Raw genomic sequence first — 14,992 nt, 5'->3', positions numbered from 1 at the left:
ACCCATAAAGGATTACAGTTGAGTTAGTGTAGTGAAAAATGAAAGTAATTTGAGTGGTGGATAGTAGTCAGTTATTTGGAGTGAGAAGGATAGCGGAGGGATAGAAGAGGGGAAAAAGGTTTGCATTTATATAGTGCTTACTACCCCTGATGAGGTGTTGAAGCGCTTTATCGGCAAATAGCACACTACTCTGGAACCCCTAAACAGTAAGTGGTAAATTAGTATAGTGAAATTTGAGAAGTGAACATGTTGGTCTGTTATTTTGATTGAAAAGGATAGTGGAGGGATAGAAGAGTGACGGAATGTGAAGATCTTGGTCTTAAAATAAAGTACAAACAAAGCTTATTTGACGACGGAATCTGTTGGGATTACAATCTAGTGCTGTGCCTTTTCCAATGCAGGGTCTTGTCATTCTTGTTGCGAACTTTTGAAGTTCATCTTCTGGCATGATTAGCCAAATATTGCTATATGAACTTCTTGCAACAACCCTCCTGAAAACTATGCTATGCATTCTTTCTTTGCTAGTAAAGACTGTCTGAGGTATTATTGTGATGATGTTGGTCTCTTTACCAAGGCCAAAACTTTCCTAATGAGAACCTTACAACATGTTTTTTTTTCACCCGCAGTCCGATCAGCAGACAAGAGGATAGCATGTGATGAAGAATTCTCTGACTCTGAAGATGAAGGTGAAGGTGGGCGCAAAAATGTGGCAAACTTCAAGAAATCCAAACGTGTGAAGACTGAAGAAGAGAAAGATGGCGAGGAGAAGAAAGGTGAGAAATCCAGATTAAGGACTGAATTTTGCTATAACAAAGGGAGGGAGGGGGGCGAGTTGATATCAGTGTGGCACATGCGTGAAGAACCTGGAAAGGTGAAATAGCTCACTGAAGGAAAGAAAATAAAGTTACGTGGGCGAGAAACATTCTGGGTGTAAAAAAGTGAAGAATCTGAAGGGTGTGAAATGGCAGAGGGAGAGCACTCTGGAGAAAACAAAGTGGAGGTAGCATGCATACCTCTTGGCCTATCCTTCAACACATAGGTAGGTCTTTCCCTGATGAGTCTGGAATAGGCTGTGTCACTGCACTGAAAATTCTTATTTGCTTGGCCACACTTCTCAGGGCCTTTCACATGTATGTGGTAAACAAATGTATAGCGCCGTCTGTCCTCAGAGGAACCTGAAGCTTCAATGTTGTTCTCATCTTTTTTATGGTAGTTTAGTCTTGAAATATCTTTCTTTCCAGTTATGCCTGATCTATGTTCCTCACTACCAAGACAGATCACTTTAATTTCTCCCTGGGCTCTAATTCGAATTGCCAGAAGTTGCATATATAAGGCAAATAAGTGAGGGGGGAGGGGAGTCCTGTCTTGTACTCCTCTCTAGCCCAAAGAAATCCGACATTTCTCCATTAACATAAATTCCCGCCATCAGGGTCTTGCAACCCCTAGATAGCCATGCTGTGACTCTAGGGTCAAATCATAGGCGTCCAAGGCTTTCAATATAAATGGCCTGTGTTCACTGTCGAAGCCTACTCAGCATCAACATACACAAGCAAAACTATTTTCTTATCTCTACAAACGTTATTCATTACATTGAGGCCATGTTTGGTATAATCTGTTGCCTTTCTGGCTGGGATAATCCTCCACTGGTCATGTGGTTCAAGTGTCCAAGCCAAAATCCACGTTAAATGTTTTTCATCTGTATTTAGTGGTTTATTATAAATGTTTCAGCTTATAGCCATAACACACATACCAAACCTAAAACGTTCTGCTTCAAAAGCGTGCAAGTAAAAATCAGAAATAATTACCAGATAAGTGGTACTGGTAAAATCATATTGAGAATAATAAAACCACATTAAAATTCATTTTAGTTCATAATACACACATCAAGTGCACAAATTCGATTTACAAAGCAGGCACTAGATTCAGTCTACTGTTAGCTATTTTCTCACAATAAACTAAGCAGACCAAATGTAAGAGGCAACGGTGCAAACTAGATCAATATCATTTGTCCTGTAGCACAATAAGGCATCACAATAGCATTTAATCCCTAACTTCCTGAATAGAGGGCAAAGCCAATTTCATCCTGGGCCGAATGTTTTTTGGGTGTAAAAAATAAAAGTCAGGAAATGTGACTGTGTCCTTACCCTCTCTGTATTTAGTACGGATATCAGCCGAAAGAAAGAGCAACTAATTAGGTCCTTTACTAGGCTTTGGTTTAATTACTTTCAAGGCTTCTCTCACAGAATCAATCATTGGTTGGAGCCCCCAAAAGAATTATGTAAACTAGTGAGGACTGTGCTAAGAGCTGCCAGAATGTTTTATAAAATACACCTATAAATCCTTCAGTGACCGGGGGCTTTATATAGCTGTATTTTAGAGATCCTACCTATGACCTCTTCCAGTGTAATAGGGTTATCTAACCATGTTGCGTGACTTAGACGCATACGCTATACTTCAAGGTATTTTCCCGCTTCGATTTGCCTCACTGTCTCCACAGAATACAGGTTTTTATAGCAACCTTTAAATGCTGCTTTTTTTTCACCATCCTGGTTTTCCGAACCCCTGCTTTATTTATGATCAAGGACATGAACTCTCAACTTAAGATGCAAACACTTTCCCTGCCTTTTTTCACCCTTGTAATAGGTCAAGTTAAGTCAGAGAGGTGCATGCTCAGCCCTCCCCATATCCAGCATTGTAAGCTGCACAAATGTTTCCCACCCTCCTTCCCCAATAGTTGACGCCAGATTCGTGAGGGAGGTGAAATATCCTTGAATTAAGTCCTTTAAGACATTCCATAATATATGATGTGGCATAACGGTCTGAGCTGCCAACGTTGGAGCTTGGAATCCAGGTTCGAGTGTTGGCGTCTGCTAAAATCCTGTGATTCTGGGCAAGTAACTTAATCTCACTGTGTCCAAGGACCGTGCCTGGATACCCTCACGGGTGATCAGCCACGCTCTACAAATCAGAGTATGTATGTATTTATTTATGAACCATGGTTCCTTTGCTATCATTTTCTCTGAGAAATTACTCTGCAGCCACAGCAATAAATCCTTACTATTCTTATTGCTTAGGAGGTCTTCATCCAGTCTCCATCTCTTTATTCTCTATCTCTTTATTCTCTGTCTGGTTTTAGGAACTGCATGTACCGGAGCATGATTAGGCACTCTTCTAACCCCTAACTTCACTTTGGCCACCCTTTCAACCAAATGGGAGGAACTCCCAAAGTCATTCAATCTAGCAGAAGTCTGGGGTGCCTACGAGAAAAATTAAGTTGCTCAGTTGAATGCATAGGTCAGTCATGCCAACATCTTGAAGAGAAGTTTGACACTGTTGAGAGAGGTCACCCCATGACCAAATCTCTGAGCAGACTAATCTTCCCTGCTATCCAAGACCATTTTGGTCCTCACCTATTATTAATTCTTTGTTTGGGGATCACATAATCTACGGTAGTGTCAAGCACAAGAATGTATCCTGCCCCTCGCTATGTGAGTATATGGACGGTATAGTAAATATGTGCTCCCGTTTGGCGAGTCGGGGAGCTAGGGTCCTCCCTTTTAACTTTTGCAACAATCACCTTAACCTCCCCGCTAAAGGTATTTAAAAATATGGCAATCCCTCCTTTCTTCTTGTTAATAGAGGATAGGTAGTGGCAAAGAAACCATTTTGACCTTGATTGTGGCCAGTCCTGTTAAACAAAGGTATCTCCTGCAGCAGTTACATATTTCTGTCTAAATAGCGCAAAAGCGAGAGTACTGCAAGTTTTTTGGCTGGGTCATGAAGGCCTCTAATATTTAGAGCTGCTATGTTTAAAACCACTGCCATAAATTGCTCTCGGGTACAATATCCGGACAGGTTGTGCATCTCAATGGGTGGACTTAGAAGGGCACCGCTCCGGATGTGATAAAAAAGAATCCTTAAATCTTGATGATTGGTGGGTATGCTTTTTTTTTTATCTTTCCCTTGTCTCATACGAAGACTCTCTCAACTTAATAGTAACTAACAGTAAACTGAAACCATAGTAAGTAAACTTCCCAGCACCCTAGCGGGATTGGTAGCTAAGTCATGCCAATCAGTTCCCTTGTCCAGCAGGAGAAACCATCTCCAGCCATCCATACCTGGTGAATTGTGCAGGCACCTCCCCCACCCAGACTGTAGCAGGGGTGTGGAATTTTCCAAATAATCTAGTTGTCCAAGGGACAAAATGCCACTGAGATCTACATGTCCTGTAAAATCCACTTGTCCCACCTACCCCCGTTCCACAACAAACCAAAGGGCTCCGGCTGACAGAGAAACATTAATATATGTTTGCTTTATTAAAATCAGTAAACCATTGAATGCTGTGCAATAATAATGCTAAAGGAAAACTTGTCAAGCGATATTATAAATCCCTTTTCATCCAAACATATAGAAATACAACAATAAACGATCTTGCATGGCACAGGAATCTGCTCTAAAACTAGTACTTCAACAGTTATGATAGATGTGGCCTTTTATGTCCGCACACATGCTTTGTGCCTCCTGTTGTAAGCCAGAGATCAATAGCTCTGCTGGGGTCATAATCCTCAAAGTTGGGTCCTTCTACCTTAAGAAGCATTAGGTCTTGGAGAACATCTTGATTTAACCGTGTTCTTAGTGGATTCTTAATGATATTCATGGCAGAAAACACACGTTCAGCTTCTGCTGTAGATACACTGAATGTGAACATCATCTCCACAAGCTTTAATATATTAGTCAACGAGTAAGGTTTTGTTGCTAGCAGGGTGGAATATGCAGGCAATACAGGAATACCTTTGGTCTGAAAGCTTTTCATATGGGTTTTAAGTCCACAAAACTCCTCTACAATTGCTAACCTCTCGTCTGTGGTGAAAAGTACCTCAAAATGTTGTACAATTGCCTCAATATCAGAGAGCCCATATGTATAGAGCTCCTCTCTACTTTCTGGCCACAGTGTATAATCAAATGCCTGAAAACCTTGAACTGGCATGCTATTAAAATTTTCAAACCTCTTATCAATGTACTTAATCATACTGTCAATGAGTTCACTGTCACTTTGGACTGTTGCTGCTGGTGGGCAGTGTCCTGATAAATTTATTTCCCAGCCATCAGTAGAAATGTGTCCAAACTTCTTTTCTTCAGGGTGGTACAGTTTTTTAAACTGCTGCATATATTCACCCAGCTCACTCTTTAGGCCTACTAGGGTCAACGCACACCTCTCTACAGCAGGTGGAACATGCAATAAAAGCAGTTCATTAGACTGAAAGAATTCTGAAAGCTGAGACACTGGCTTCAGAACATCTCTCAGACTGTAAAGGTTTTTTATAAATGTAAAACTAGTAACAACTGAGAGGTACTTTTTTGCCTTCGCAGCAGAATCATCACTACCAGCTGCGACCTGTCCCAAGTGTAGAACCACTGTCTGCAGGTTTTGTTGCATGGCTGCCAAAGCCCTGGTTTTGCTGGAAACCCATCTAACCTGTTTAATATCAGTGAAATGTGCAAAGTTTTCATCAATTATTCTTGAAATTTCTTTGGCATCTCTTCGCCTCTTAGGACTATACCAATAGAATTTGAAAATCCATTTCAAAGTTTGCTCAAACTGACAAATAGAGGGATGGGATTTTACAGCATCTAGAATCCCAAGCTGAAGCTTGTGAGCTACACAATGGAACGGAAGAAGAAAAGGAATGTCTTTCTTTAGGAGTGCTGCAACCCCTCCCTTAGATCCCATCATAACTGCAGCACCATCGAAATTGACAGCTATTAGTGATGGACCTGGATGTTCTGCAGACCTTATATCTACTAAATCCAAAGATAACCTTTTAATTCCTTTAACTATACCGTCCAGAACTCCTTGAGCATGTGCATGTTCAAGTGGAACAAGATCTGCAAATAGAGTGTAGGGTTTCCCACCATTGACTACTCTGACCAGCACAGTTTCCTGTTCAGTGATTGCACTATCTGTACTTCCGTCAGCAATAATGCAGATGAAGCGAGAATTTGAAACTATTTTTTTGATGTCCTGTCGAAGTATATCCGCCTCACATCTTATGAACTCTGTGGCTTTTTCGCGGTTTGCATAATTTTCTCCTATATCCACACCTGCTTTCTTCATAGCCCTACATAGGGTGTCCATGTCTGAGAGTGGCTTACCTTGTTTTGCAATTAGGTAAGCATTGTTAAACAAGATGGTCAGTTTCTTTCTTTCTGTTTCCTTCAGTTTTTGCAGTGCTTGCATGATGAGGGGCTGCTCTGTAGGGACACTGGAATTTGAGGTACTCGCTGTAGGGGTCTGACATTGCAAAGTGGTTTCTTTCATTTCCTGGCGGTGCCATGAAACACATGTCATATGTGCCTTACTACTTTCATGAGCTCTGATTGGTTCAATGCGCAACTGGTCACATCCACTTAAGAATGCATTCCTACCGGAACCCGAATAGCTGAGTGCTATAGTAGGATATTTGTGGCAAATAGTGCAGTACATTTTTGGTCCTTCCCCCTCCGGACTTTCCTTCAGGGCTAGCCATGGCCAGGATTCCACCCAGTGTGACTGAAAAACTCGTTTTCTTTTTTCAGCGTCATACTTTTTGTTCTTAGTTATGTTAGGATTCTGTGCAGTGCTACACGGCCCAACGGCCTCAGTTGTTTTTTTTGGGTTTCCTTCTCCTGGGCTATCTTTATCACTGTCTTTACTTTTTTTGAATCCAAAGCTAAATAGACTTTGTTGAGACATATTTGCCTGTCAACTGGACAAAAAGTGATCAAGTATGAGACTACTTAATTCAGTTTAAAACTCACTGTCCACAAATGTTGAGTTATTTATAGCAACAGACTTGTCTTTTCTCAGATAGGAAATTACGCTAAATCTTGAATGAGGTTTCCTCCTACATTTTTCCAAACTTCGAGAATCAAGGGTTGCTGCTGCCTGCTGCAATGAACCTCTATGCTGCCTCTATGCTTCGTAGTGATTCTGTTTCATGCAAAGTTGTGAACGCACAGCTGGTGCTACACTGGCTGGCACTCTAGACCTAGAAGCCAAGAAAAGAATGTACACTAAGAACAAGGATTTGAGCTTTGGAAAAGTACAAGCTAGCTTTCATAAACTTTAATGCAAAACTACCATCCATGTTACCAATAAAGAATAAATGAAAAACATTAGAACTGACTGCTTGAGAAAGATACTTAACTACAGAGCACCACCACGGCTGACCACCGGTTCTGCACCTCAGTCTACTGTATACAAAAATATATGAGTCCTGTGCACAATTCTTCCAAAAGTCCGCCGCAGAAGGACTTTACTGATTTACAGATATAAAGACTTTTTTAACGAAAGAGGAAGGTGCACCAGTAAGAAGTCCAAAGCAATATGGAAAGTCCTTATTGTGTTTCTTTAATTCTTGTATATTTTCTTAAAAACAGACATCAGCCAACGCGTTTCGTTCTATAAGACAAGAACTTCTTCAGGGCTCTACTTTAGCGACGTTGGATTCTCGCAAATGTCAATCAGTTTCCACACGATTAATAGATCGTTATTGAAATGAGACTCAGTAATGATGTGTATAACATTGAGTCAAATAAGTATCTTTCAAAAAGTCTAAATGACGTATGAAAATCACTTGAGAGGTATAGTAAAGGATACCAATATGTCCTTTAAGTCGTGACGCCAAGTGGCAGGAGTCTGAATGTTAAATAGACATTTCAGAGCGCTTTTCCGTATACGAAAAGCAGCGAAAAGCGTAACGCGATAGACCAGCACACCTGTAAGTTAGCTTGAGAAAGATGATTGATGGAGTAAAGGAAAGAATGAACAAAGAAAATAATGAAAGGTAAAAGAAAATAAGGCAAAAAGAAAGGAAAGAAAAATAAAGAATTAAGGAAGGTAATAAAGAAAGGAAAGGAAAAGGGAAGATAAACAGGAAAGGCAGAAAGCCAGACGTGGTGAGCCCTACTCCTTGCGAATCGGTAAGTTATCGAAAAAGAAAAGAAACAGCAAAGTTGGGAGCTTCCTAATAATAAGAATCGTTTTTTCGCCAAATGTACCCTCTTTGCATTTGCAACTTTAATCAATTTTGTAATGTATATTTGTCGGTGTGTTTATGCAGTTCTGGGCTGAAAGTAATAGTTCACTATTCTATATTAGGACAGTTAGGACTCTTTAAGTTATAAATTACAAGTCACCAACGGATGTCTCTACTGAAAGCATTAATCTGCAGATCTGTTTCCATCCTATGCACTCTCTGTAATCGACTTTGTACATGTTCTTTACCCCCTTACGCACTTTCACTAACTTCACCGAGGTCACAACCTCAACTATACAACTCAACTATACAACAGGGATCTCCGCTGGCGTTTGTGTGTTTATTCATGCATGAGTGTGCGTGTGATCTGTGTTTGTTTTTCACTATTGACATCGCTGTACAGGGGGCCTAAAGCACTTGGCAAGGGGTCTCAGACAGAGAAAAGACACGTAGGAGGTCGTGAAGGGTGGAGGTCGCACGCGCAGCATGTTAGCAGCAGTGTACGATGGCGGACGTTAAAACCTGGTGGCCTGCCATACTCTCCTGCCAAGAAATACAACTGACTTAAAAACACAAGCCGGCATTGAGGAAGAGTCGGAGCAGAAGAGCGGCGCCAACGTGCACATGTTTTATGCACAAGTACACAGGGAAAGTACAAACAGGAAGGAACAAACCTGTGCCCAGATTTGTTAGGATCAGAGGTAGTCTATGGAAGATGAAACGAGGGGAGTGCAGGTCCACCGATGCAGAGAAACGTATGGCCTTTAAAGGGAGAAAGACTGGGGGGGGGGGGGGTTGATCTACGTGCACCGGATGCAAACGAACCTAAGGCATATAAAGGGGAGGAATTGGGGGTTATACCCCAATGCAAAGGATCTAACTGGTAAATGTGGTTACACATCAATCGAAGCAAGGTAACGCCTAGCCTTGAAAGGGAGAAAATGGGCGGGGGGCGGAACGAGGCATTAAACTGATTCACACCCATGCACAGAAACATGTGGCCTGCGCGGCCTGTGATGGAAGAGGGGCGAGTTTCGGGTTCAGACTCTGGTGCAGAGGTCGAGGAGGACGGTGTTTCGAGTCCACATCCACCGAGGCACCAGAACCCCAAGCTTCACTCTAACCCGCCGGCTCATCCCGAGATGTGCGCCTCCTAGATAAGATAGCCGGGAAACAACGCCACCTAAACCACAACGATACAAAATGTGACATTTAATTATTCTGCAGTAGCCTGTAGCCTGGAGGCAGATTAACATCTCAGTAGTGCAGCTGCCAACACACGCCTCGCGGGAGGTGTGCGACTGTCTGCTGGGACCGCGGCGACACTTGAAAGCAAAGAGAGCACAGGAACGAAGCTCACGGCGACAACACACGTCCAAACACAAAGAGTGCCCGATATGCTAGCTAAGCTCGCTAGGTCAATGCACCTGATGCAGGGGCCGGCTAACCTCACCCAGGCGCACTTGATGCAGAGATAACCTCACCCAGGCGCGACCTGCATTTCCAGTGTTGCCGACCTAGCCCGCCATCTTCTATGGTCAATGAAACCCATACCACAGCAATGCGGTTGTGGTGGAGTTTTAAGAGCTTTGGTAATTGGTGGCTATCCACGTTCCAGTTAGTGCAAAGATAGTGGTCTCTTAATTGACACTGACACATAACTTTTTTTTTTCTGTCTTGACCGCACATACCTATAACTTCTGAAGAAGACGGACCCACGAGGCACAGCAGGGCAGGGCGGGTGAGCTGCGTCTGCCAGTAATGGCGCGGAGGCTACGTCTGCGAAAGCACGTACGTACGCATGTACGTACGCTCTTGGGCGAAACCATTGTCCCCGCATTAAGCAGGTGGCATTTGCAACCCCCCCCCCCGTACTTTGCATATCAGTTGCCGCGCTAAGCTGCAATACGCGGTTCATAGTATTTTACACGGCCAGACACTATCTTTCCCACATCGTCCGCGGCGACCCTGGCTACTGATAACGGCGCACCAGGGCGCCGTGGCACAGTTTGGGAGCCACTCTAACGTGATTAAAAATATCTAAATGTCTACATGTCCGTCGGACATAAATAGACAATAAATCTTCTTGCCCGTGAATTAAAACAACATGGTTCGGGCGTCGGGCGATATGATTCCCCCACCCCTGCTGTAGAGATCCGCTGCGGAGCAACCAGTCCCGTCATCTTGGGACCACCAGGTCCCCCCGCCAAACCCCTTTTCCCTCTGTACAGTCTGTGAAGTTTTCTTTCCAGACATAGCTGCAAAGCCCCAACTCCTCTCCGATTTGAGCTGACACCTAGATAGCGAACGTCTCCAGTAACCTTCTGGACCCTCCAGTCCCAAGATCTGCTGTGCCTCCACGAGTGAGCGCACTTGGTGTCAGGACCCCTCCCACTGAAATAATCCTAAAGGTGCACCCCACCAGTATTTAATCCCATTACTGCTCAAGAGTGTGGTCACTCGTCTGAATGCTCTCCTCATCTGGAGGGTAATCATTGAAAGGTCTTGGTAAGTGGTAATAATAGGCCCAGGCACACTTGCTTTGAGCATAGTGGCTTCGTTCTGTTGGAAATAATGCACGCAAGTTGATGTGTGGCAGCTATTGTCTCTGCGCGTTGGGTCTAGTTTTGTTTTATATGTATTTGTAAAGCGCACTATCACCCGCAAGGGTTTTGTGGTGCTGAGCTGGTATGTGTGCCTAGCCCTGCCAATGGTAGGATGGTTAATTGAAAAGCCAGGTCTTCAGCTTCTAGCGAAATTCAAGATAAGATGAGGAGGCTCTGATGTTGGGTGGGGTCTGTTCCAGGCTTTAGTAGCACTGTTGGAGAACCCTTGTCCTGATCTGGTTCTGGGTATGCGTGGTGTGTTTGAGGAGAAGAACTGCTGAACAGTGCGATCTTGGTAGTTGATGGAAGGAGATGCAACTGTTCAGGTAAGTGGGGCCTAAGTTGTGTTGTGCCTTGAATATGTGTGTGAACTCTCATTGGTAGAAGTACTTTGGGGAAGACCATATTAGGGCAGGGGTCAGATGGGATCCCAGAGTGGATGAACTTTTCAGTAGTGGCGATCTCTTTCATGGTGGCCGTTGGCCATGCCATCAGGGTTAGTTTGTCGACTGAGTTGGAAGTTGCATGTCGAGGGTTGTAGGGTGCAGTTGAAGTTAGAAGTTGCGGTAAATGGTGGTGATTTTCCTGGAGAAAAATTCTGACCGCTTGTTCCTTCGGTCCTGTGAAGGGGTCATGTTGCTTGAGGCAGGGTGGGTGTGGTCTAAATCAGCAGCTGAGATGGCCGTTTGCCTGTAAAGCTCTGGCGGTCATGGCCCACAACGCATGGATCACCTGTCGCACGGCACCTAACCACATCAACACGTTGTACAGTGCTGAGGAATGTGATTCCAGTCTAGAAGATGGCTCTACATCTATGCTGAAACTACGGGAAAAGCTGGAGCGCCTTCTTAAAAAGGTTGCTATAAAAAACAAGGACTTGGAGGCGAGATCCCAGAGAAACACTATTCGTGTACTGGGGTTGCTGAGATGAACATGGGACGTCCAGATGCATATGTGGAACTTCTTACGGATATCTTTGATTGCAGTTGTTTCACGCCCACATTTGCGGTGGAGCGTGCACACCACACCCTCCGCCTGCTACCACCAGAGGCTGCTATCCGCAGCCATTGCTTGCACGTCTTCTCAACTACAGAGATAGTGACATTGTGCTTTGCTTGGCCTGTGGGCAGGGCCTCCTATAATATCAGGGATCCACTATAATATCGTTCTTTCCTAACTTCACCATCACTGTGCCGGAGGCACGACACAAGTACACTGTCGGTAAGAACTCGCTACGCAAGCTGGGCCTCAAATACGCCATGCTCTGTTTGGCAAGCCTCTGTGTTGAGGTAAATTGTAAACGTTTTTTTTTATACACCTTGACGGAGGCAGCTGCAAACAATATGCTGCGTCATTGTCCAACTCAACGTTCGACCTTGGACTAATCTAGCCAACCACACTGTACAGCGCAACCTCCCCTCTTTTTTAATGCAGCTCCCCTGTAGACTCTCCTCCTTGATACCGGATTTTCATTACATGAGGACACATTCATTTTTTTTTGTTAGGCACGGGAGATAGTGATTTGCCCAGAATCACAGGATGTTCAGCGTCATTGCCAAGACTCAAATCCAGTTTCCCAGGTTTGAGGTCGACAGCGCTAGCCGTTAGGCTAACTCCTCTCCCGGATCCTCTTGAGAGTAGCCTTCTTCGCTGTTGACACTTAATGTTTGCCCTCTCAGTCTACGCTGTACTTGTATCATTGATGCATACTATGGTAATCATCTTATTTGTGATCCTTCCTTTCCCCTTTCCGGTATTTTGCATTATATGGTCCACACCGTCCATGAAGTTGCTCCCCCCTAGTGGTGTATACTGACGCGTTAAACGGTGTTGTTTAGTTTGTTTTTTAATTATAGGAATTTGCTGGATTCTGTCTTGTCTGGTGTGTGTGAGAGAGGGTTGGTGCTTTAGATCTATTAGGTTTTCTTTTTGTTGATTTTTTTCCATTTAAGTTGAATGTTTATTGCACTGTTCGTTTACATGGCACCCTCTCTCTTCTAGTCTTATTTCCAGCGCGTGACAGCAGGGGATGGGTGGCGGGCATACCTCTACCTACCTGGAACATTTGTGGAATTAACAATTAGGTTAAGGGTAAGCAGGTATTTCACTATTTGAGTAGACATTGTGCCACAATAGCTTTTCTTCAGGAAACTCCCCTCCTGCCTAGAGATTCCCAAACATTTGCGTCGTCCTGGGGTGCAGATCGATACTTTTCCATTTATGGCTCCTATTCCAGAGGGGTGTGGATCCTCCTACACAAGTGTTCCCTTCTCTCTCCTCACCAGCCACATAGATTCAGAGGGCCGTTCTGTCCTGCTAACTGGCATCCTGACGGACAAACGTGTACTCCTGCTTAATGTGTATGCCCCTAATACCGACTCGCCTGAGTGTTTTTCATACTATATCTGCAAATCTGGCCAGAGCGTAAGTGGATTTCATTGTTATGATTTAAATATGGTTCAGTGCCATTCGGTGGATTCCCCCAGCACGCAGCCGAGGGGTAAGCCCCATGCCCAGGAGGTTCTTCATCACATTACAGACACCTATTCCCTCATCAATGTATGACGCTTACATCACCCATCTTCATCGGGTTACACCTTCTATTCTGCACCTCCATAATGCATGGACCCAGATTGCTTATTGGCTCTTTTCTGCCAATGTCTCACTCATAGCCTCAGATGTGCAACCTCTACTATGCACACTCTTCGATCATTGCCCTGTCCTCCTAGAATATGGCGAGGGGGAAAGACCGGGCGTACACTTGCTCGCCTTCCCTGTCCTAATCATCTTAGTTGCTATATCACTGAGTTCCGCACAGCCGCCGGAACCAACGTCCTGGATAACGAGTGCATAATGGCTGAGTTCCGAAATTTCGTGGCGCACTTATACATGTCTCTCTCCTTGGACCTGGAGTCAGTGATTGCAGACAGTTTTTTTTAGCTGAGCCTATATCTAGTGAAGAAATCATACAGGCTATAGACCCCTTGCATCGATGGTCTCACCAGTGCATTTCTATTAGTCATATAAACATCTATTGGCCCCACATTTGTTAGCTATGTACACGGAGTCCCTGAATGCTGGCTGTCTACCGTCCACCCTCTGAGAGGCTGTTCTAACCCTGGTCCTGAAACCTGGCAAACATCCCCACGTGTGCTTTTCCTACCATCCACTCTTCCTCCTCAATCTCTAACAAAATTCTGGCCAAGGTCCTCCCCACGAGACGGAGTCTGCTGATGGAGCAAATTATCTCTCCTGTGCAGTCGGGCTTTGTCCCTCAGAGGTCCACTTCCCTCAATCTCCAGACAATCTTTGCGGTGCTGAACAGGGTGTTTCTGACCGCCCGCGGTGGTATTCTTGTTAGATGCCGAGGAGGCGTTTGACTTGCTGGAGGGGCCCTTTCTAAGAGCAACATTGACGAAATTGGGCCTGCCCCGCTGCTTCATTTCCTTACCTATGCTCCTCTACTATAATCCAGTGGCTTGTGGTAGGGTGAACGGCTCCCTTGCGGATACCTTCCCATCACCAAGGGGACTAGGCAGAGCTGCCCCCCTCCCCCTTCACCTCCTCTCTCATTCATCATTGAAATGGACCCATTGGTTTGCCTTCTCCAGTAACATGTACCACATGGCCTCCAACTCACACACGGCCCACTCCTGTTTTTTCTTTATGCAGATAACCTACTGCTTTCTCTTTCCATATAGATTTAATGATTGACATCATTTGTGTATCCTTCCGAACCATGTTAACATCCCATGTTTTTTTTTTCAGCACAATGTCATAATTTTCTTTGTATGTTTGTTTTATAATAAAATCTCAAATACATTTTTTGTAATGTGGCTGGAGCAGCTGCAGGTGCGGTGAACGCTTTAAAGATGGTGAAAATGTCCTTGCCATTGTTGGAGCCGACTTTGATGCAGTCTGCACGTGCTGTGCGCAAGGTGTTTGGATCGGTTGGTGGTATTGTTTCAGAGCGAATTTGTAGATCTTTCTCTGTGGTGTTTTGGCTCGTTCTCCACTTACGTGCCAATTGTCAGCCTGAGTGTACCAGCTGGCTTGCTTTTGCATCTGCAGTGAGCAGGTCTGGTGGTGCTAGGTTTGTGGTGTTGCAGGACAGGGGTGCTAAAGCTGCCAAGATTGTGGTCCGTCCAAGTGATTGGTAGCAGATTGTCAACTTCAGTTTTACCGAAGGAGGTGAAAATTTGGTCCAGGACATGTCATACCCACTCACAAGGCAAGATCACGTTCTGTGTAAGGCAGAGGATCGCTATGCTTTCTAGGAGGTCGATAATGTTCAGGCCAGTGCGGTCTTCTAGGTGAAAAATAGAGTATCCATGGAGAATGAATGTAAATGTGCAGGAATTTATATAG

At 44.3% G+C, this 14,992-nt stretch overlaps 1 protein-coding gene across 1 annotated transcript in view; it reads left to right on the top strand.

The window, feature by feature from the left end:
* HDAC1 (histone deacetylase 1) overlaps window positions 1-14,992 on the top strand; it is a 207,262-nt gene that overhangs the window by 128,007 nt on the left and 64,263 nt on the right. The window contains exon 12 of the mRNA XM_085648399.1: window positions 627-773. Coding sequence (XP_085504525.1) covers window positions 627-773 — 147 coding nt within the window. The remainder of the gene's footprint in view (window positions 1-626; window positions 774-14,992) is intronic.

The sequence above is a fragment of the Triturus cristatus genome, chromosome 3_2, assembly GCF_964204655.1.
Source record: "Triturus cristatus chromosome 3_2, aTriCri1.1, whole genome shotgun sequence".
Taxonomy (NCBI): Eukaryota; Metazoa; Chordata; class Amphibia; order Caudata; family Salamandridae; genus Triturus; species Triturus cristatus.
The sequence above is the reverse complement of the archived record's forward strand: the minus strand, read 5'-3'. Positions and strand labels throughout refer to the sequence as shown.